Source organism: Toxorhynchites rutilus, chromosome 2 (assembly GCF_029784135.1).
Source record: "Toxorhynchites rutilus septentrionalis strain SRP chromosome 2, ASM2978413v1, whole genome shotgun sequence".
NCBI classification, from domain to species: domain Eukaryota; kingdom Metazoa; phylum Arthropoda; class Insecta; order Diptera; family Culicidae; genus Toxorhynchites; species Toxorhynchites rutilus.
In genome coordinates this window covers 217,291,899-217,316,433 of record NC_073745.1, presented here as the reverse complement: position 1 = coordinate 217,316,433, position 24,535 = coordinate 217,291,899, and the positions used below count along the sequence as shown (strand labels likewise).

Sequence of the window (24,535 nt, the reverse complement as noted above, 5' to 3'; positions counted from 1 at the left end):
TACGAGCGAAGCGAAAGTCACATTTATTTAGCTTCATTCATTTCTTAACTAATATTTACCTTCAGATTATAAAGTAAATATCATCGTGATAGGGGCACGTGCTTATATATTAGAACTTTGAACACGTTGCTGTTGTTTGACAATTACCGCTCTCGACTAGTTGCGCTTCTTCCGGTCGTTCATCTTGTCAGACTTGGATGGCTTCACCCGAGCGATCAATCGACTTAGTAAATATATGACAAGAATCGGCACACCTAGCAGAACACCTAAAACGTCCAGGTTGTGATATTGCATGAAGCTGAGATCCATTGACGCCGTTCGAATGTGTGGCGCGCCGTTGTGTCGAATGACATATTCAACCCAGAAAACGGCCAGTTCAAGGGGCGTCTGTGGCTGATCGCGGTACCGCTTCGAGATGGTTTTCGCGTTCTCCGTGAACTTTGGATCATTGAGCACCGTATTGATTGCAAGTGAGAGACGCTCTTCGCCGATTTCCTTATAGCCTACCGCTAGCCCATAACCCCCTCGTTCTGCCTTGGCCATGTTGAGATGTTGATCGCCGAACACTGGAATACCGATGACTGGTACCCCGTGGTAGAGTGACTCGATCGTACTTAATAGACCGCCGTGTGTGATGAATAGACGCACGTTGGGATGAGCAAGGATGTCATCTTGGGGCCACCAGCTTTGAATAAGTACGTTCGCTGGTTTGGACGGGAGGTTTTCGTCCTCCCATTTCCACAGAACTTTTTGCTTCAATTTCAAAAATACTTGTAAAATTGCGTCCCGTTTTTCTATCGGCAAATCTTTACTCTTGATGTTCGAACCCATTGAAAAATAGATCACTCCGTCCGTAGCATTGTCCATAAAGGCTTTGATATTGGCAGGCAGGGGGTTGGGAACGCGGTTCACATGCATTCCACCGACTTCGATCATACCGGTGACATATGGCCTTGGGTAGCTGATGGAGAAATGGTTATTCAAGAGTACCACCGAAACGGCGTTTTTCTTCAGCTCATGTAACGCGGGCTTCGGATCGGGGAATGATTTTTGATAGATTTCCACTTGTACCGGGTCATCCATAATGCTTACGATCAAATTATCCATTGCGCTCATCAATGTGTTTACCAGGCGTTCGCCGAAACTCATATGATCTGTGAAGCTGAGAAAAGGATTCGGAACATACGAAGGAGGCGAAGGGTTTCCCACTAAATCGGAAGTCCACTTGGACGCACCGAATGTGGACATAGCGACACATGGTGTTTTGAAGTGATGAGCAAATCCTGAAATGGAGAGGAAATAATGAAAATGTTTCTTATTATTGGGAGTTTTAAATTGTGCTGCATTTTATTGCTTCGCTTCGAAGTACATCAAATTACAGTCCATTAATAGGCAGGAGGAGCGTAGTCCTTAATCGACCCCCAAAATTATAATGTGAAACAATTTCTAAGGCTTTAAACAATGATACGCATTGGAATTTTATGAACATCATACAAATAATTTGAAAGCTATTTGTACAAAAGACTCTTTTGAACGATTTTATTTCTGTTTTCATCGGTAATACACTAGACGTGCCGCAAGGAAGTGTGTTAGGGCCTATTCGATTCATTTTATATTTCAAAGAAATGCAGCGAATTTATTGTTTTTGTGATGTCATTTTGACCGAAATTTCGAAATAAATTCTGAACTTAATATTTGACTCGAATTCCGAACAAATTAAAAAAAATTAAGTTACTGAACATCAATGCACAATGGTCCAGGAGATGCATTTAAGTGGAAATTAGCATTTAGAGCTTGACAGTTATTCTCTAGACAAAAACTGTCTTAGACAAAGTTGTTACTCATAATAGAGCGCTCGTTTTTATGTTGTCAAAAATAGGGTGACCAAAATTGTCGATGAAATAAAAAACCTAACTTTCTTATCTTTATAGATAGAGGTAAACATAGTTCGACAATGTTGCAGCCCCAATTATTTGAGATATCTATTTAGAACAGTTTCTTTCTCTCTTGAAATAACCGATATAGTGCTTTTTTTAAGTTACGTTAGGGTCACCATGAAAAAAACTGCTTTTTTGCTCTAACTTTTATGTTTCAAATTTCACATGCAAACTGTCTTCGAAAGACTTTTAGAACTTACTAATACAAACATTTTTCGATGCAGAACTTGACAATATCTCAACTTTACTCAAAGTTATTGATGTTTCTTCCCAAAAAACATGCTCGTTTCATTTGTTTGTCATTCTTTCTGGGGCAAACGCAAACAAAGTTTATTGGCGGCATTTGAAAGAGCATATTTCACTCTACATGATGTGTGATTTTCAAAACTATGTTATTTTTTGTGTTTGAGTAAATTAAAATTGGAATCATGAGTTTTTGGGTAAGAAACCATCAATAACTTTGAGTAGGATTAAACTATCAACAAGTTCTGCATCGCAGAACGATATCGATAAGCTCCAAAAGTCGTACGAAGACAGTTTTGATGTAGAATTTGAAATATAAAAGTTAAAGCAGAAAAAAATACGTTTTTTTATGGTCACCCTAATGCAACTTAGAAAAAAGCGTTAAATCGATTATTTGAAAAGATAGAAAAAAGCTTTGTTCTACAAAGTTGTTTAAAATAACTGAGGCTACAACATTGTTGAACTATGTTTATCTCTATCTACAAAGATAAGAAAGTTAGATTTTTCATTTCATCGACAATTTTGGTCACCCTATTTTTGATAACATAAAAATAAGCGCTCTATCATATATAACAACTTTGTCTAAGACAGTTTTTGTCTAAACAATAAATATCCCCCACAAAGTTGTTTTTAGCGCCTTCTATCTGAGTTGCATTAGGTTAACTATTTGAAAATGAGTTTTTTTACTCTAACCTTTGTATTTAAAATTCTACATCAAAATGGTCTTCGTACGACTTTTTCACATACTTTATAGAGTGGAATCTGTTCTTTCAAATTCCGTCAACAGACATTTTTTATGTTTGCCCCAGAAAGAATGACAAACAAATGAAAAGAGCGTGTTTTTGGGAAGAAATATCAATAACTTTGAGTAAAGTTGAGATATTGACAAGTTCTGCATCGAAAAATGTTTGTATTAGTATGCTCTAAAAGTCTTTCGAAGACAGTTTGCATGTGAAATTTGAAATATAAAAGTTAGAGTTTTTTTCATGGTGACCCTAACGTAACTTAGGAAAAAGGCGCTATATCGGTTATTTCAAGAGATAGAGAAAAACTTTGTTCTACAAAGATATCTCAAATAATTGGGGCTACGCTATTGTCGAACTATGTTTACCTCTATCTATAAAGATAAGAAAGCTAGATTTTTTATTTCATCGACAATTTTGGTCACCCTATTTTTGACAACATAAAAACGAGCGCTTCATCATGAGTAACAACCTTGTCTAAGACAGTTTTTTTTTTAAAGAATAACTGTCAAGCTCTAAATGCCAATTGTCACTTGTGCAATGTTGTTTCGATACCCATAAATGTTGTTATACGGAAGGATTTCCACTTTTTTCAAAAAATGGCTTTTTTCAAAAATTCATAACTTTTGAATTACTGAGCCGATTTAAAAGATCGATATATCAAATTAAAGCCAATTCTTTTTTGAAAAAATACCAGAGTTGCACAACATTTTGATTTTGGTTTCGTTATAACCGATTGTATTTATTTTTTTATAGTTTTCATGGTCTCGGAACCAAAGGCGCTATATTATTTAATATTTTTTTTGGAAAGCTGAGAACTTTTTACATAACATATCTCGAAACCAGAGAGGCGTTTTTTTTCGTTTTTAAGTTATGATGGTTCAAAGTTTACCGTAATTATTCATTGTATTTTTTATTTATAGCTTACATGGTTTCGGGACCAAGGGCGCTATATTTTTTATATTTTTTCTTGAAAGCTGAGTTTTTTTCACATAACATATCCAAAAATCAGAGAGGCGTTTTTTTTAGTTTTTGTGTTATGATTTTTCAAAGTTAAAATGCTTTTTTGCGCAGGTAGCTTAATGGGTAGAAAATAGGAATAGGTAAAGGGTGAACACCAAATTATTGCGACACCGAAAATGTCATGTCAATTTTTTTTATTTATTTATTTATTTACTAGTCTTCGAAATTGATCGTACAGACAGATTAGCTTATTCTATTTTTAAATACGTTCTTGGAAACGGTGAAATCTAAATTACTAAACACTTCGTTAAAACGGCAACAACATACATCAAACGGGTTGTTCTGTCCAAAGATAGTACGATGCATTGGTAGACGGAGGAAAGCTGCACGCCGCGTTGTTCTGGCCGGAATATTGATGTTAATGTTTCCCAACAGTATCGAGCAGTCCACGTTGTCGTTGAAGATGTCGAAAACAAATAACCGCTGCAATAGAATCCGTCTACTCGCCAAGCTCTGAAGTTGTATCAGAGCACAACGTTGCTCGTACGGTGGCAGCCGAACAGAATCATTCCACGGTAGCAAGCGAAGCGCATATCGAAGAAAGTTTCGTTGAATTCGCTCAATTCGGTTCACCTGAACGGCATGATATGGCGCCCACACGAGCACACCATATTCAAGTACATTGCGTACCAGCGCGCAAAAGAGTGTCTTCAGGCAATATACATCTTTAAACTGCTGCGTGTTCCGTTTTACGAAGCCAAGCATCGAGTATGCTTTGGCTGTTGTGGCTGCTATGTGCTGAGCAAAATTCAGCCTACTATCGAGTAGCACACCGAGGTCCTTGACAGTGCTGACTCTGACGATGCTCGTTGTGGACATTCTGTAGTCAAAGACCGTTTGATTTCTTGTCCGACAGAATGAGATTATATTGCATTTTCTTGTGTTGACCTCCATTCCGTTTAGCTCACACCAGTTCAGCAACGCATCAATGTCAGCTTGGATGGCAACTACTGATGAGACTACACGGTAGAATTTCAGATCGTCGGCGTACATTATTTTCGGAGAATTGATGGAATGGCAGAGATCGTTGGCGAATAGCACAAATATAAGAGAGCCTAGGTGACTGCCTTGAGGTACACCGGACGTGATGTCAAAAGGGGCCGAGTTAACTCCATCAATGCGTACGTAAGCCCGACGTTCGGTGAGGTAGGAAAGAATCCAGCGAGTCAGCCAAGCGGGTAGGCCCATTCTGCACAATTTGTCCACCGCAAGAGAATGTGGAACTCTATCAAACGCTTTGGTGAAATCGATATAGATGGCATCAATTTGCTGACGATTTTCCATAGCGGCGACCAACGAAGAGACATAAACCATCAGGTTTGTTGTGGTCGAGCGTTTTCGTACGAAACCATGCTGGTGCTCGGAAATGATTCGATGCAGGTGCGGGTAAAGCAAATCGTGGATGAGACTTTCGAAGGCTTTCGGCAACAACAACTCAAAATAGAGATGCCATGGTAGTTCTCGACGTCGTGTATACTGCCAGATTTATGTATGGGAGTGACAGCAGCAGTTTTCCACAAACTTGGGATAATACCCTCCTTAATGGAACGATTGAAGAGGATGGTAGTGGGAACGGTAAGCGAGTCGGCGCAATTTTTGATAAAAAGCGGAGATAGTCGGTCTGGTCCCGCGCCCTTGGTAGCGTCTAGTCCCTGCAGTTTGTCCAGCACATCGTCGACAGAAAAGTTGAAAGACGCCATATTAAAATCATAACGAGGCAAACTGTCTAGATACACTTCAGACGAAGGTGTTCGGTTTTTACTCAGCACGCTGCTGAAGAAAGAGAAAAACAAGTTTGCCGAGTCGAGTGGAGTCTCGGCTGAAATCCCATTGTAGAAGACATGATGAGGAATTCCATTTGCCTGCTTTCGACTTTTTTGTCTTCTGTGCGATGAATGTAGCTATTAAAGAATCGCGCATGTAAAGAATTATATTCGCTCTCTAAGTCACGTAGCTCAACCTTGCACAGTTCACTTCTCGGCCGAAAATAACGTTTCCTGGCTTTGCGAAGACGATTTCGTAGATGCTGCAGCGTGTTGTTCCACCACGGGTGTCTCTTCCTACCGCATCGGCGTCGTTTTTTCATTGGGACGATATCACGGACTATTGCGAACACTCGTTGATAGAAATTGGCAACAGCCTCGTCAATGGTGCACCCATTCAGACACTCATCCCAACAGATAGCCGAGATCATTAAGTTCAGCGACGCAAAATCGCATTGACGAAAATCAAAATCATAAACGTCCGAGACGTTCGAGATGTGGCTTTCCCTAGTGATTTCGAATTTCAAAACGAATGGCTTATGATGGTGATCTATGTTGAGCATTGGTAACGGTGGTTCGAATAAATCGACATTCTTCTCATTAACAAACACCAAGTCAAGCAGCCTCCCATTTACGTTAGTCAGATCATTAATCTGATAGAGACCGCATCGTACAACCAGCTCTATCAAAGCGATTTCTTGCTCGGAGGAAGCGTTTACCGGTAACAAAGAATTTATGTCCTCATCATGCATCCAACACAAGTGGGGAAGATTGTAATCTCCTACAACCAATACACGTCCTTTATCGCCGGCAAGTTCAATCAATTTCTGGACACAAGCAGAATGATTCTCATATAAAACCGTTTCACTTTTGGGTGGGAGGTAAACAACGCATACAATTTTCTTATAATGTTTAGAATCAAACCAAATTTTTAGGTTAGCCTTGAGTGTAAAATTGAACGCATTTTCGCTTGATGCCCTCCATCAAAGTCTTTACAGTGTCATCCGGTACCAGTTTCTCAGTTTTTTTTTCATTTTCTTAACATGTCCTTCTCGTCTTTGACTGTCTTCTTGCTCTTCCGGAGGTCCCGCTTCATTATTGCCCAGTACTGCTCCACCGGGCGCAGCTCCGGACAGTTTGGCCGGTTCATGTCCTTTGGAACAAAATGGACAGAATTGGCCTCATACCACTCCAGGACACTTTTAGAATAGTGGCATGGTGCCAAATCTGGCCAAAATTACGGAGCTTCGTCGTGCTGCTTCAAGAACGGCAAAAGGCGCTTCTCGAGGCACTCAGATTTGTAGATCTCGCCATTTACTGTGCCCTTTGTCACGAAAGGCTCACTCCTCAGTCCGCAAGAGCAGATGGCCTGGCAAACGAGATATTTGGAGGAGAACTTCGACATTTTCTTCTTCTTAAATTTGTCGTCCACATCGAACTTGCTCTTGCCGGTGAAAAACTCCAACCCCGGAATTTGCTTAAAATCGGCTTTTATATACGTTTCGTCGTCCATCACACAGCAGCCATATTTTGTCAGCATCTTCTCGTAGAGCTTCCGTGCCCGAGTTTTAGCCGTCGATTGATGTCGCTCATCGCGATTTGGGAAGTTCTGTACCTTGTATGTATGTAGTCCAGCTCTCTTCTTTGCATTCTGGACGTAGCTCTGCGACATGCCGATCTTTTTAGCCAATTCACAGCTTGAGACGTTGGGATTTGCTTTAACCATCCACTTCACCTTTCCCTCCGTCTTTTTGTTCTCCGGTCCCGGTTTTCTTCCAGCTCCTTTGCCGTAGTCCAACGTCAACCGCTCCTGGAACCGCTTCAACACTCTGGAGACGGTTGAGTGGTGAATGTTCAACATTTTTCCCAACTGCCAGTGCGACAGGTCAGGAAATTCCAGGTGTTTGGAAAGAATTTGTTCTCTCGACTCGCGTTAGTTCACCTTCATTTTCGTTGAATCGAAAAACACGACTTCGAGTTTGACAGCATGTAGACAATACACATCAATGAGAAAGTGTGCAAAATTTGGTTGATTTTTACCCAATGGTAAAAAAGTTATGCCTTGTTGAATGTGTCGCAATAATTTCGTGTTCGCCCTTTTTAGTTATCGGTAGAGATAAAGGACGATGAAAAACATGTATCAGGTAAAAGCAAGAAATGTAGAGACGATTAGTGGGTAGGAATTAAAATTGTATAAAGACCGGAGAAGTGACGAACAAAAATCACTTGAAATACCGACCGAAGTTTAAAAAATTTGTTTTTCTCAAACTAAAATACGCAGCTGAAGCCAAGAGGTTTTGAACTTTTATCAAGTTGTAGTTCAATTCCCTTTTGCCTCCAATAACTGTTCTCAGAGCCACACGCTCTGTTCATCTAAACATATCCTGTACAGCCAGTATTTTATAAAAGACTAGCTGACCCGGCAAACTTCGTCCCACCAGAAAATTATTTTTTGTTATCAATACATCCAAAACTTCACGTTCTCTTATTTACTATTCACTAGAATCACTATGTAATTATAGAACATATGGGAATTTATTTTCTGAATTTTCCCATTTCCCTTCAGAGTTCTCCAAAAATTTTCAATTGTCATGTTTGGTTGGAATATGTGTAATATTTTTATGGGACTCCCTCTCCATTCTGGAAGAGGGAAGTGTATCATACCCTCATAGAAACATTTCTCGTACCCAAAAACCCTCACATCCCAAATTTGGCTCCCTTTGCTTGATTAGTTAGTTAGTTGATGCAGAAGTTTGTGTTTCATTTGTATGGCAGCCCCCTTCCCCATAGTGAGGGGAGAGGAGTGTCGAACCACCATAGAAACATTTCGTGCCCTCTAAAACCTCCACATGCCAAATTTGGTTCCGTTTGCTTGATTGATCCTAGAGTTATGCGAGTGTCAAACCACTATAGAAACATTTATTGCCCCTTATATTATTATTCATTGGTTCTCGATTTCTGCAGCATCCCCCCTGAGGGAGAGGGGAGGCATGTGAAACCACCAAAGAAACATTTATCGATCCCTAAAAACTTTGTATGCCAAATATGATTCCATTTGCTTGATTAGTTGAAACATTTATTGATTAGTTAAAACATTTATTGCTCCCTGAAACGTCCACCGGCTTAATTTGGGTTCGTTTGCCTGATGAATTCCCGAGTTATAAAGAATTTTGTGTTTCATTTGCATGGCAGCCTCCCTTTAGAGAGGGGGGAGGAGTATCTATCCAACATAGAAACATTTATTGCACCCTTAAACCTCCACTTGCCAAATTCGGGTTCGTTTGCACTCCCACCTAACCCCCCTCCCTTTCATTTGTATGACAATATCCTGCAATTAAGATAGGGGTTTCAATGTTTGCAAGTAACTGCCCAAAGCATTGCATTCTGGCAGGAACGAGTGGTACACACACTGTTTGTGTATGTGTTTATCACTTAAATATCAAACTAACTTTCAAAACTCTTCATGATAGAAAGGCACTTCCAGCTGATGTAAAATCATACCAAGACATATTGTTGAAAACTCTTTGCACCAACCCAGAACAGTGTTGGTTAAAAACATGTAAACATTGCCCAGGTACTCAGCATTTGGGCTCAGAAATGGTTACTATTCTGACCGATAGGAATGTGGAGTCCTTACAATTTAAACAATGGCGTCAAGCTGACCGTTGCATCATGGATTTAGTGGAATTGGAAACTCAAGATTTCATGGACATGTCTCTGGATAAATTATCTGATTTATCACCACATCATTTCATAGCTGAACAACAAGGGAGATATTTGAAATATGTGAAAACTAACTTGAAAGTGTCGAAATGTGTAAAAATTTGTGAGTTTTCAGATTTTTTTTCATTTGTTGTACAAGACGCTGTACAAGGTTTTCGTTGGGCAAACGCAAAGTGCAATATTCACTCATTTGCTATTTATTATAGGGATGATCATACTTCAGATTTAAAGTTTACCAGTTTCACTGCAATCGTGGAGTCTTCCAAGCATAATCTCGTTGCGTTCATTGTACATTGTGTTAATTTTATCAAAAGGAAATTGCCTGACCTTAAGAAAGTTCACTTATTCTCAGATGGATCAGGTAGTCAGTACACAAATAAGATGACAGCCTTTAATTTGTGCCAAATGAAAAAAAGAGTTTCGTATAGATGCGGAGTGGAACTTTTTCGCCACATGCCATGGGAAAGGTCCATGTGACGCTTTAGGAGGATTTTTGAAGCGGAATGCTGCAAAAGCAAGTTTACAGGGTCATCACATTACAACTGCAAAAGAACTTTATACATGGGCAATTTTCAAAACAGATTCGAATTCGAAAATGCACTATGGTTTGTTTTCAGAGACAAGTTATAGAGCAATGAAAAGAAAACTCAAAACCCGTTATAATCATGTGAACTAAGGTGAAATTTGGCTCTGTAAACGTTAGATAATAAGTAATTGAGTCTGATTTTAAACGTTTTTGGAAAAAAAAAGTCACAGGAGAGTTGTGTCTGAGACACGACCGTATAGTTGACATAGGATTTCGTTAGGCTATCTGATTTTGGATATGTTGAAAAAATTACATCAGTAAACTCTTTGATAATGATTTGGTGGCCCTGAAAAGGGCCGTTTTGTTTGGTTGTTCGGTATTGTTTGTTCACTCCACCAGTGTTTAGCGAGTGACGATGATAGAAGTATGGTAAACAGTTGTTGGATGATGCGTATCAGATAAAAGATGCCGAAGTGGAACGAGATATGATGAAAACCGCCCTCTGTGATCCTAGACGAGATGCCTCCTGTGTTGTGTATGGATGAAATAAAGAAAAAAACTCAGCAATGTAATATAAGATAATTATCAATACCGAACACAATTATCAATTTTTCTCATCAGTGAAAAATTGTTACTTTAATATAGAGAAAACATTTTTGAAATGGAAAAGGTAATTTTCTTTTATAATTTTTAGTTTCTGAGTGTTTATTCAACCCAATGCGAATTTTAATTGGACTAACAACAACTAATACTATATGTAGAGTATATGGGAAATCACTTTTTCTAATATTTCTCAACTTTTCCAATTTTTCTCGCCGTACAAACTTTCCTTGGGTGAAAATGAACACAACAAAACAGACAGCTTAAACCAAACAACCCCTTCTAGAGCGGGAACGCACCTTGGTGTGCTTATTTATGAAAATTGAAATAAATCATTTCATATATCAAGTCATTTTTAACACAACTGCTACCATATACAATTTTACACTTCTGCTAAATTTTCCTTAATACACGATCGGTCATTGATATGAAATTTCACGAAGCAACCAACATTAAAGTTCCAAATTTAAATTTTATTCGCCACAATCTATCGTATCACTCACCTTACTTGCAATATAAAAATGCCCGCGACTTGCATATATTTCCAATGCTGAGTTCACTCGGGCACCTTGGTTTTGATGTCTCTGTTAGAGAACACTTTTTGATGGGAACAAAAGCTCCCCCTACTTTCATGTATTTGCAATGTAGATTTCCCTCAGGCCGCCGCATGTGTCGTCAATTTCGACCAAATAAAAGAGGGTATTTCCGTTAAAATAGGGGTTGAGATTTTTGAATTGTTCGATAGTTAGTTTCATGACATATATTATTTTCTTCAATATAAAAAAATGTTATGGAGTGTCGAAATCGATTGACGTAAAAATTTCATCAATCCATCATGAAATGACTGAGCAATAAGCGTTTGAAATTGGACAATTTTCACGATGTGCTCGATTTTCGATTTTCAATTTGTACCCCAATATGTTCCCGAAAGACGTAATCCTACGTCAAAATCATGTGAAGCAAATTTCCGGAACTCAGTTATATCATAGTTTTAGACCGGAAAATGAAAATTATATTATCGTAAAACGATTCTTGTTCTCGGATGAAGAACATTCTGCGAAACTGTAAGAGTAGCTTTAAGCATGCTTTATACCTAGAATAAAAAATATGAAAAATATAACAGATGAATTTTAATTCCTACCCACTAGTCGTCTCTACCTTTCTTGCCTTTACCTGAGATATCTTTACCTGATACATGTTTTTCATCGTCTTTAATCTCTACCGATAACAATACCTGTACCTATTTTCTACCCATTAAGCTACCTGCGTAAAAAGCAACTTAAAAAAATCAAAACTCAAAAATTAAAAAAACGCCTCTCTGATTTTTGGATATGTTATGTGAAAAAAACTCAGCTTTCAAGAAAAAATATGAAAAAATATAGCGCCCTTGGTCCCGAAACCTTGAATGGCGTTAACGTTCCCTGTGGAACTTTTGCCGTTTCAACGTATGCATTAACTAGCGTCATTTACTAATACTTAGTTGAGATTTCTTAAGCCAAATAATACGCCTTGAATGTATTCCGAGGAGCAAGCTCTAGAATACGCGTGACCACAGTGCAAGTCGAAGGAAATTCCTTTGACGAAAAATCCTCCGGCCAGAACGGGAATCGAACCCGAACACCCGACATGATAATATGAGACGCTAACCACTCGGCCACTGGTCCCGAAACCATGTAAGCTATAAATAATAAATACAATGAATAATTACGGTGAATTTTGAAAAATCATAACTTAAAAACAAAAAAAAAATATAGTGCATTTGGTCCCGAGACCATGAAAACTATAAAAAACAAATACAATCATTAATAACGAAACCAAAATTAAAATTTTGTGCAACTCTGGTATTTTTTCAAAAAAGATCAGTAATTTTTTTAAAAAAGTGGAAAAATTTGATTTTTTGGACCACCCTAATATGGAAATGGTCACCCTAACAAAAAAATAAAAAAAGGGTCTAATGGTTTGCGACAAAGAACAAAATTTCCACTTCCCACGAAAATCTGAGAACCACTATATCGGTTTGACATGGAATGGCTGTATAATTATCTAGATAGAACGTTTCGAATGCTTTTTTCAACTTGCAAAAGCAACAAAAAAAGATCTGCGTGCAGGAGTACGATTTCGAGTTTGAGTCACTGTATATCTAAAAAGAATGACAATGATTTGGTCATAATCGTAGCTGTAGCAGGTGCTCTGATTTTTAACTCCCACCAGTTGGTATCCCTATATATGAGGGGCACATTACACTCAGAAGCGTACCCTTTCATCAAAGTGGAAAAGTGGTAATCTATTTCTTAACATAGTATCCTTTTAGCTCGATACACTTGACCCAGTGATGCTCCAACTTCTTTAATCCATCTGAAAAAAACGTTTTCTCGAGGCCTGCAAAGTAAGCCTCCGTGGCGGTGATGACCTCCTCATTCGACTCAAATTTCTGCCCGGCGAGTGACTTTTTCAAGTTTGAAACCAAAAAAAAGTCGCACAGGGCCAAATCTTGAGAACACGGTGGATGTGGCAACAGTTTGTAGTGCAATTCGACCAATTTGGCCGTGGCGACGGGGGAATTTCCATTTTACTAAAATTCACGGACACGCCCGCTTCCACACACGGTAAAAACAAAACTACGAGTCCGATTCGGCTGAAATTTTGACAGTAGCCGTTTACGAGAATGTACTACACGATAGTAACCTCTCTTGCGATACTGAAGTACTTATCGAACCGCCCTCGTACACATCATACAAGGTAATGTTGTTCCTCAAACTTAATTTCGTTGTTATGGATAATAAGATTATTGAGCACTATTTTGAAAGGCCTCGAAACGATCGTGCGTCGTGAAAATAATTAAGGATTCTAACTCTGGAAAAGTTTATTCAGCCAATTCGCAACGATCACATATATTTATAAAAAATTTATGTACAGCTTTGTATCAGGAGAATTTAATTTAATGTAAGCATTATACATGTGCGGACTGGAGAGCTATCATAACAGTTCTTATTTCCAACCAGGAAAAATTAAAGAGGGATCCCAGTGTATTTGTCACGAAAATTTTTTATTCTGTTAAAGTAGAACCTACAAAAATCGGGAAAATCAGGATCATTTTTCAAAAATCGTGGTTTGTCATTGATATGGAAGTCATCGCATTTGAATTTTTAAATCCAAAATTATATTTTCCCAATAGAAATAAAAGTTTAATCTTTATGCTCCCGAAATACGGGGCAAAGGTGCGCACGGGGCAAAAGTGTGCATTGGCCTTTTTGAAGCAAACGAGCATAAAAATTCGACAACAGTGTACTCGTTTGATACATTATTACACAAGCAGCTCACACATATAAACAAGATACATTTCAAGAAACTGGCAAAAAGTTATGAGGTAAAAAGAGTTTTGCGATGTTTTGATCTATTTTTTTCAGTTTTGGAGATGGCGATTCACTCACCTAAAATAACTGGAAAGTTCGAAACTACACTGTCAAGGAAACCTTCATTCTATAGTAGATGGTACTGCTTATTCGTTTTAGTGTAAAAGTTGAAGAGCTTTTTTTAAAAATTCAATTAGTTCAAAAATTGCTTGTGGAGCAAAGGTGCGCAGTGGCTGTGGGGTAAAAGTTCGCACTAGCGTTTTGCTCTGAAAAAAAAATTATAAAATGTTTTCAACAAAATTTTCAACGGGACCCACAAGAAGAAAACTGATTTGAAGAAATGCACTCCAGAAATGCTCGAAATGGGCCGACAGAGACTTCGGGAGGGAGTCTCGAAGCGTCGGATTGCGGCCGACATCGGTATCTCTGAATTAGATCTGAGGAAGAGGCTCATATCAGAAATAGTTTTATGATTTGAATCTTCTTTAATTGTCATTTCTACTTCTGCTGAAATGTGTCAGCAAGCAACTTGGACGGTTCAGAAAGGTATTTGCGAGTGAGTTATCTGAGGATCTGGTGGACCACTGCAGGACACTGGACAAAGCTTTCTATGGTATGACTCACAAAGATTTACGGCGTCTGGCGTTTGACCTTGCGGAAGCCAACAACCTCCAGCAGTTGACACAACTGTTATCGTCATGTGATGTTTTCAGATTATTTATTTACTTATTAATTATTGGTGTGCATATTTATTGAGTGTTGTTTATTTTATTTCTAAATTTATTTATTTACAATATTTTTGTGCATATATTTATTTGTTTTTTTTATTTATTAATTAATTAATTTATTTATTGGTTAGGATAGTTTGTAATTATTCAAATATCAAATATTCAAACAGATTCAAATATTTAAATTCAAAAACTCACACTGAAACATTTACAGTGTATCTCCACTAAGTCACAACCGAAAGTAAACTGGAAGATACTCCAGGAAGTACTTAATACTTAATAGCTTAGATTTCCCACCCCACCTCCCTGGAGCAGGGCGAAAGCTCGATCGCCAAAGTTGTTCGGCCAATGAGTGTCTGTTCGCGCAGCGCTTACTTTCGTGGCCTTGAGTTTGAGGAGGGTCGTATTCAAGGACGGTTAGTAGATGCACACAAGGGGATGCTTTGGGGGAATTATCTTCGGTTGAGCTGAGCTCTGAATCGCGAGATACCCTGCGGTTTATCTGAGGACTACAATGTTCTTCGACCATTTTGCCTTGAACTGTCCGACGTCGCGGAAGCATTGTGCTTTTTGTTCGTGATCGTAATTTGTAAGATTTTCTTTGTATAACGTGGATTTTTCGTGACTATAATTTGAAGTGTATCAGTGTTAGCATTGTTCCTAGATTCCATAGAACCGCTTAATTATTCAAACGTGAAACAAAGCGACTAGAGGTACATACGTTGTATCATTTAGGGTAAAGTGACACGATGGTCAGACGTCTAACGCGGGACACAAAAAACAAAACGTTATGTATATACGTTATGTGACCATAAACCATAGTTTAGCGAGTCTCAGCTCATCAGTATTATTTCTTTCTTAGTATCGGCACTCAGTTGTGATTTTTCGGTGGTTTAGATTTTGTTTGCGCTCGAAAACCACTCAAATCATTTACGCCTGGCACGCATGATTTAAATTCTACAATTTTCTCCAAATTACCGAATGGAATGCTTGAAAATTCCAATTCCAAATTCCAAAAAATGGACTAATTTCGGATGGCGATGAAAGATAATTTATAGGAACAAATTTTCTTTAAATCTAACGTTTATTAAGTCTACAACAAAAATGATTCAAGGCTATTGATTCGCAGCAGCAGCAGCTCTGTCAAGTAACTTGATGATTTTTCCATACTGCAAGCTCCACCCCACAGCGAAGGAGTTGGACATCCTGAGGCACTTTGTGTCCGTCAGATATAGCCGATCTGGTGTTTACAATATCATCTCTTTGCCGCTCCTTAAGCCGGGAGATCGAAGCAACCGGCCAAACAGTGGAAAAGAATCTGGCCAAAATGGACATTTTTAAGCGGAAGCGTCAGACGAGACCAGAAGCAGTAGCTTGAGATTCTGGTGAAAAACTTCTTTCCAGTGAAAGAGGTGAAAAACTTCTTTTCGTACTCATAATGAAAGACGAGACTTACTTGATGCTAGAATTCAACGAATGGCATGGGACTGGGTACTTTACGTTCCCCAGGTAAGCGATGACGTCGAATATATCATTCAAATCAAGTTCTCGAAGAAGGTCCTTCTCTGACAGACGTGAAGGGAATGTCCAAGCCGCTCTTCTTTCGAGTCATATGGTGAACGGGGAGATATATAGTACGAAGTGCTTGCCGGAGTTGGGAAGGTGATGTGGTCTTTATGCCGAACCTGGGATCAGCCTATTATGCCAAAAGATCACTGGAGGATGGATCGGCTGGAGACAAACATTGTCGCGAAGACCACCAACCTTCTCAACATTTCACAGCTGCGCCCTTTAGAAAACTTTCGGGCGAATGGCCCAAATAGAGAGACAGACGACCACCAAAGCCACGAAAAGGTAAAATAACACGACGATATACATCTTTTCATCGGCCATGGTTCAGGTTCCGGCCAACTTCCGTAAGACCGCCCAGTGCTTCATTTACGATACTTCATCAAACAACATTGCCTCTTCCTGTCGAGTATACACTAGTTCTTCCTGCTTATTTAAAACGTTAAGCCCTGACCGAGCTAGGGAACCAAAGATGAACTTTTCGTGTAACTCACGTTGGTCCCTGCGGATCAATAGGGGATTTTTAGAAAAATCATTTTCCAATTTTGTTGCTGTCGCTTCCAGTTGACACTCTTTAAACAAAAAGCCTAATGTCGGTGCGATGAAACCAGCTCAAAGTATTAATCTTTGGATGCATTAGAAGCGCTTTTGAACAGTCTGCCAAATAAAAGTTTTTTTTGAGGTTAATCCATTTAAGAAAATCAACATGACAAGATATTGAAATATGTTGATATCGCGGGACATTTTCGTTTCTTTTGCCAAATGCGGGACGTTTCGCGGGACGGAATCTTACGCGGGACATTTTGTTGAAATGCGGGACTGTCCCGCGTAACGCGGGACGTCTGGTCAGTTTAATTTAGGGACTTATTCTAAATGTGAATTAATTAATCAGAACAGGGAAATACGTCATTAGCAAAAACCTGGTGAACCAATCACGCCAAGCAAAGGCAGCATCGTCACCATCGCGCCTTCCAAGGATACGCTGGGCGATACCCACCGGCGGAAAATTCTACGCAAAAAAGCAGGAGTGGGTGAGGAAACTCGTGTCCTCACCGCGCTCCCCAGGTACCCTGTATTGTATAGTTGATTGTCCATGTACTTATGTGATGTCCCTTAGATTTAAGCAGATTAATGTACGAATAAATGTAGAAATATGTAAAACCATAGTCCACCCAAATGGAGAAAGTCTTATAGTGTTGTCTAGGAGCAACAATCGTTAAAATACATTTTCAATTTATTTTTATTAAGGTTTCACATAATCCATGCTTCGTAATTGATGTTTTTGTGGTCCGTTTTTGTTTCCCAGATGGTCGTGCCAGTCTGGTAATTTGTTAGAGTAACGTTGCCTGTGATGAGAAAATACTGTAGAGGTTTTCCGTCGATCTCAGAGTGATTCTCAGGTGTTTGGTAATTTTCTTGGAACTTCCTGCGGGTGTCTTCTGTCAGCCTTCGCTGACTGAAATTGATACATCTCGACCTTTCTCCGATCCTTATAAAAGGACACAATTTAGGCCTGCGTGTCAGGCCTATAGCTGGGCAATCGAACACGGCGATTGGTCCTCGAAAGAGGTGGTGCTTAAGTCAATCGCTCAAGAGATGACGGGTGGGAAGGTTAAGCCTTTAGCCTTCTTCGAGTTCCTGGTTGTCTTTGGAAACCCAGCCCGCTACATGATGCTTCTCCCGCTTCTGATGATAAAGCATTTATTTTTGGTATAAGTTATCTCAGAAGTTCAATTCAAAAAGTGCGCATATTTGTCTTTTTGTATTAAAATAGGTCTTTGTCCAATTACAAACACAACTCGAGAAATGCGTTTCGAAGGTAATATATATAGTTACAGTTTGGTAAGCGAACGGAATTTCATTTGCTTTTAATTCAAGAGTTATTAGGTTAGGACAACAGTTAGGTGCGCACCTTTGCCCCGCATTACTCTAACGTTTTTTCTTTACTCGTACAACAACACACATTTTGTAAAAACATCGTAAATCGTGTTTTATGTTTCGAAAACGGTTAAATAGTTGTCATTGATAATTTTTGATGCATATTTTTTTTATTAGAAAACGAACATCAAAAGAATGTATTCCGAGATAGTAAAACAGCAAATGAACATACCGTACCATGTGTTCGAACTTTCACTAAAAAAATGGAAAGGGCCGAAACAACAGGTTGGAAAGTAAAAGTTTCATCAATAATGATTGAATTCAATGATATTTGTTCTACACAGAATTGAGTTTATATAAACAACTTCTCTATTAACATAAAGTGACCAGATGGCCAGAGGTCTAACGAGGGACGCCAACAAAAAAAAAGTACGTTATGTGAATATAAGCTGAAGAAGTACAATTGTTCTTATTCACTCTTGAAATTCTTTACATGACAAATATTTACATTGCAACAAGAAGAGGCAATCTAGCGTAGTGTTTAACATCCGTATATCTCACACTAAAGGTCATGAGTTCAATTGTCACTCCCGACATTCTTCCTTCCAAAAACCTTAGAATATAAGATATTTTCGACTCCGTGTATTTTACGTAGAAGTGAAAAATTCTTAAAGACATTTTAACTTGAGTCTCCGCACGTGTTGTGGGAGTTAAAACTGACCTGTAATATTTCTTTTAACCCTTTATAAGGGCGTGTAAACTAGGCAAGGGATCGACTCCAAACTTCAGTAAAATATAATCCTTACATGAGGAAGGGTTCATATTTTCCTTTGATCAAAAATAAACTATTGAATCCGTTGAAAAAAATTGTGACAATATACAGGGCGGACTCGATTATATACAATCTTCAATTTATTTCCATTGTATGTAATCGAACCCTGTATATAATCGAATCATATATAATCGAGTCCGACCTGTAGTTACCACTGCCCGTTAACCCTAAAAACGCTGGTGGCAATATTTTGCCGCTGCCTTGTAAGTTCACTTCATAATCAGTATAAAATAAACAATATAGCAATTAAGACAAAAACGGCTTATTTAAACAAAATATAAAAACATTATTTCTAGTGCGAACTCAGCATGAAAATCATCAACAACATTCAACATTCGCTGTTTCCGTTTTCGTTGATGAAGAACATTCTCTATGAAAATGCACCATCTACACCATTCTTCGATTATTTATCTAACTATCGTTCTATGGATGAAGGGGCAATTATTGCTATATTGTCGTCGATGTCCTGTTTTCGAAGCCATTTTCTTTTGCATAAATCATGGTATCCCTCAAATATAACTTACCCAACATTGCATCATTCATAAACATCTCCAGCACAACTAAATCGAACTTCTCGTTTGAGTCGATCAATTTCACCACAGCGGGATCATTCATCGTGGAATTGGTTATTAGATGTCCGAACTTGTATGTTTCTTTAATGCTTTCGTATATTCCTTTTTGTACAAAGCTCAAAATGTTGTCAAGGGTAGCTGAAAAAGATGGCAAAAAAAGATAATTACGAGTGCGCGACCTAAAAATTGAACGCAATTTTCCGCATTGTCATTCTGACTCACGTTTCACAGCTTCCAATACTTCAATTGTCGTAATATCGCGATAATTTTCAAGTGGCTTCTTCTGCGGGAACGGACTTATAACGGTCACCTGTGAGTTGAGTGTAACTCAGAATTCATAATTTTCACAAACTGCCCTCGTGTTCCGCGAACCGTTGCTAACTGACCTGGTGTCCCTTCTTCGCCAATGCCTTCATCAGCGCGGATCCCACGATGTAATGGGATCTGGAGGATGTTGGGAAAACTCCGAGAATTTTCGCGGATTGTACACTGTCAGACAGCACTGTGGCGAGAACGGCCAAACAGACCAATTGCCACATTGGTTTCATTTTGATAGTTTAATTGATATCACGAGCCTTCCTTTTTGTGGAATTCAATCAGTGCAATCAAAATTCACTTCCGTGTAAGCCAGGAGATACGCGCGTTTGTTGAGTTCTGATACGTTAACTTTCGCCTGCGATAGTCATATTCGTTCTGACCGGTGGGACTCATCGAAGCATATATTATATTGAAGATATTTCGCACTTTTTGCACGGTGGTTTGCCGATATATATTTGTGTGTCCACGGCATTCAAACTTTTCTAATGTATAATTTTATTTGTTAAATCTGTGTTGGTGGCATGTTTTTGAGAAAAATAATCATAGATGAGTACATGTGTCGCTTGATTAATGTAGAAATTAGGCGGGTGAGCGCTATCAGTGTGTTGACTTCTGCGTTTCATGGATAGCACATAATAGATTAGATACTAACGATGATGACGATGCGAAAAAAATTGCAGATCATAATAGCTAAACGGTCGAGATGTTTCATACACGCGCCCAATATTACTTCCCTTCTAATGAGGCAAACAGTTACCTACCGACTTCGTTATAACTGATCCAACTTGCCCGAGTGAAGTTTTATCGAAAGAAATCTGTATTTAAGAGTATAAAAAAATATATTTGTTCCATATTTTTCATTCCCTTAACACTCCTATACTCGCGCATTGGTCTGTCAGACCGAGAAATCAATAATTCGTTCATTTCTCACAAGATATCAACACTACGACTTTGCGATTCTCTCTAGCTTCGTTATTCGTCGTTCGTCATCGTTTAGCGTATCGCATGTGTTAGTACAAAGGGGACTTGTGCCACTTTTTTAACATTTTCGGTCTGACACACCGACGCGAGTATAGGAGTAACTTTTTTGGACAAGCGCCATTTTTCATATTCTAGAATATTGTTGAATGAAATGTATAAATTATAAAATACATAAGATTATTACCGGACTATTCTTAATTAATTTCAGTCCCTTTTGTAACTGGACTGAACGGATCCATATATTAACTATTCGTCGATATATTCTTTGTTAGATTCATACGTTCAAAAGCAGAATACAAATGTTTTATTCTCGTATAGTTATTCGCTAAATATAATGGTCATACATATACACTCTTGTGAAAGAATTTCACTTGTGGAAGAATTGTAAACAGTAAACTATAAACTAATCGGTAGCTCATGGTAATTTTCAACAGTTACAGTTTTGGGGAAATTTTTTTTATAATGGACAATATCGACAAGAAAACAAGAAAAAGAAAAGGAAGTTCCTAGAAATCATTTTATATCATCTTTTTATGTCCAATCTAAAAAAAAGGCATTATTCTTAGCTTAACCAAGAAAACAGAGGCAAAGAATATTAGAAATATGCAAACTTTATGTTCCCGAATCTTTATCATCTGGTAATTATCTAGAAGGTCGTTATACATTCTTCTCTTCGATAAAAGACCCGAAAAACACGTAACAGCTGCATGAAATGTAAAAAATATGTTTATTTCGAGCATGCAGTTATGCTATGTTCTGATTCTTACTCCAATGAAACCACAATCGATTAATACGTTTTTATGTTATTTTATAGCTCTTTATACTTCCATGAATTATGTTCAGTTGCTGACTTTCAATTAATATCAGCGAATTTCTTTATTTGTGTTGTAGTATCAAAAATTACTCTATTTCAACGAGGCTGAATTAGATGAATATTACAACATAATAAATACGAAGAAAACATATTTTTTTGAGTTTTTTCATTCAATCATACCCTCTTCTTCAAATAAATGGCAATAAAGCCTGAAAAATACACAATGGCAACATTACAGAGAAGTTCAATTTTCGGTCTGTGACATCGTGCGCGAGTATACGTGTTATGATTTTGCACGCGAGTACAGGGGGGTTAAAAGACGGAAAAATTGCTTCGCAGGATCCAACCCTCCACCTTATTGCGTCATTATTTTACCGACCAACTACCAGTATGAAAGTAGCTGCCCTGAACGAATATTTTATCTCAGACTTATGGGAATCGTGATATGCAAACACTTTTAAAAACTAACTACTTTCAACAATTTATTCACTTATCACTAATCACACGGCACCACCGGTGCTCCACAAGAACTGCACAGCGAAAAAGAGGGCGAGCCATGCGCTCGCGGCCCTCTTATGCCTGCATACTGCTGACGCTGCACGCTCCACGTTGTCGACCGTAGGTTGGCGGACCCGAGTGGCGTGATGTACCAAACGGTTCCGTAACGGCTTCCCCCTTAGCTGAAAGACGTCCTCGGCTTTCGTCTACTGCTGAAGTATCAGCGGTACCTCTCTGGACTCGGGATGGGCCTCGGTTGATGCGATGGTATCCTGTTCGATGACTTCTGGTTTGCTGTTGGTAAGGAGTGTCTTCCAGGCGGCGAATTTCAAAACGATGATTATGGATGAACCCAGTATGCAGATTAGTAAAGTTGATGAGATTACGGATGCTATCCATCCCAGGAAATGAAGTTTCCAATGGAGGTTTTCGGCTGTCAGGTTAAGGTGTGTGATATGGTTACGCTGTTCCATATGTAACTCCTGTAAATGTTCCAACGGAATGTGGTTAAACAGTTTGGTTGGATTTACCTTCAATCCCGTGGTAGGTATGAACGGCCGTATCTCCATGTTTGTGTTGACATATTCCTCGTCATCCAATTTCAGTGTACAGTTTGAGTATTGGATTAGGAACGACCCCTGTAGAGTGCGTTGGGTGACTGAACAGTTTGACGAAAGTGTTACATTGATTGCATTGACGACTATATTGCCATCATTGATTTTCCGAATAGTTTTGTTTCCGTAGGTGCGTTCTATGGGACACTCTGCTGTATTTCCGGAGACCAATTGTTGCATACAACCCGTCAAAGGTTCTAGATCCGTTGAGGAACATATAAACATGGCGTTGGCTTTGGAACAAGCGCTTTTTAACATGAATGATTTCTGTCCTTTCAAATAAAACTGTGTTTGTAGGTGGACTCTGTGGTGATCTACAATGACTGGTTCAATGAAGTTGAGGGTGTACTGTACATTTTTGATCCTGGGTATCTTCAGTATGTACATGAAAATTTCGTTGTTTAATACTGCGTAGGCATTGGCAGTACTAAGTATGCTATCGACCGAGTTAAGCCCGAAACCGTCATTAATGAGGGAATGATGAATGGTTTCCAATTCGTCGAGGTGAATGATGCGGCTGCTTGGGATACTCCGTCTCGCTAGTGTGATCGCCTCTTCGATTATGTCTAAGTAGTATAATAGCTCATCAATTTTGAATATTAATTCTAATACATCAAAGCCCTCTAAGGAATGTATTACATTTTCCTCATTTTCCAGTATGACGTTAATTGCTTTTGTAATGTTGCTCATTCGTGAATCGAAAGCACTATTGATTCTTATTTGCTTGTTATTCTCGCTAATTAATGAATTTAATGACGAATTTATAATCTTAAGGTCGTCTGCATCAGGGCTTCCCGATACGTATTTCCAGGCCTTTCCGAGAGATTCCCATCGTTTTCTCCTACGTAGTGGTTTTATTCGGTTGTAACTCAAGTTTATTTTGTCTAATTTTGCTTTAACTATTGACTTAAAAGGCGTTTGATTCGACAATCTCTCCATAGAAACGGCGTTAAAGTTTTCTACAATTGTTCCAATTGAGGTCAAGTTTATGGGGTGCACAATTCGCAGAGAACTAGTGCTTATTTTAGCGGGTCCTAACGGAACTATAATGATCGGACTCTGATCCAGGGTATGAATTCTCAAGTCTGAAGTGGCCATCCCTACCAGCGTAAGGAGCCACAGTCACAGGAGCCATTGTTTTGACTTTCATTTTTCTGATTGTGTGTCCTCGCTTCTAACGCAATATTTTCCCTGGCAGTTAGTATTATTTTTGCTTTCTGTGTATTTATATCCTCCGGGTTCAATGAATGAGAATTTCCAAAAATTATATCCCTAGGTCTTAATTTCGTAGTTGAATGTTTGGTATCGTTATATAGGGCAGTTACTATGGAGAGCCCTTCGTATAAGGCTAGTTCTTCAAGTTTTCTCCTGTTTGACATGTACATTTCTAAAAGCGTGTTGTGGTATCTCTCGACAATGCCATTGCTGTTACTAGTACTGGCAAAGTGTATATCAATATTTTGATTTTGGAGAAAGGTTTTGAATTTTGAGCTTCTGAAAGATGTGGCTTGATCACATGTTATAGTTTTTGGTAGGCCGAAAATTTTAAAGTATTTTGTAATTACTTCGATCAACTCATCCGCCGTTTCATTCTGGATTTTGAAAATTTGGGCAAATTTGGAAAATGCGTCAACAAGGGTAAGGAATTTTTCACCCTCCTTGACGTATACGTCAATGAAAATGTTCTCTAATGGTTTGTCATATGCTCTTCGAGTTATTGGAATTTTGAAGGGACGTCGTTCGTATTTCGCGAACTTGCAGTCCTCACAATTTTTTGCGAATGATTTGATCTTCGTAATCATATCGGGGAAGAAAACTGA

General features: G+C 38.6%; 2 protein-coding genes across 2 annotated transcripts; both read right to left on the bottom strand.

Moving 5' to 3' along the window:
• Positions 1-20,230, bottom strand: LOC129769957 (UDP-glycosyltransferase UGT5-like). The gene is made up of 4 exons (XM_055772498.1): positions 19,877-20,230; positions 19,713-19,800; positions 19,443-19,628; positions 1-1,283 (listed from the first exon to the last, which is right to left on the bottom strand). The coding sequence occupies exons 1-4, from the start codon at positions 20,036-20,038 to the stop codon at positions 157-159; spliced, it is 1,563 nt and encodes a 520-aa protein (XP_055628473.1). The 5' UTR covers positions 20,039-20,230; the 3' UTR covers positions 1-156.
• A 1,883-nt stretch (positions 20,231-22,113) lies between these two features.
• LOC129769693 (uncharacterized) lies at positions 22,114-23,808 on the bottom strand. The gene has a single exon (XM_055772108.1). It carries the CDS (start codon positions 23,652-23,654, stop codon positions 22,308-22,310), a length of 1,347 nt encoding a protein of 448 aa, XP_055628083.1. The 5' UTR covers positions 23,655-23,808; the 3' UTR covers positions 22,114-22,307.
• Positions 23,809-24,535: the final 727 nt, after the last annotated feature.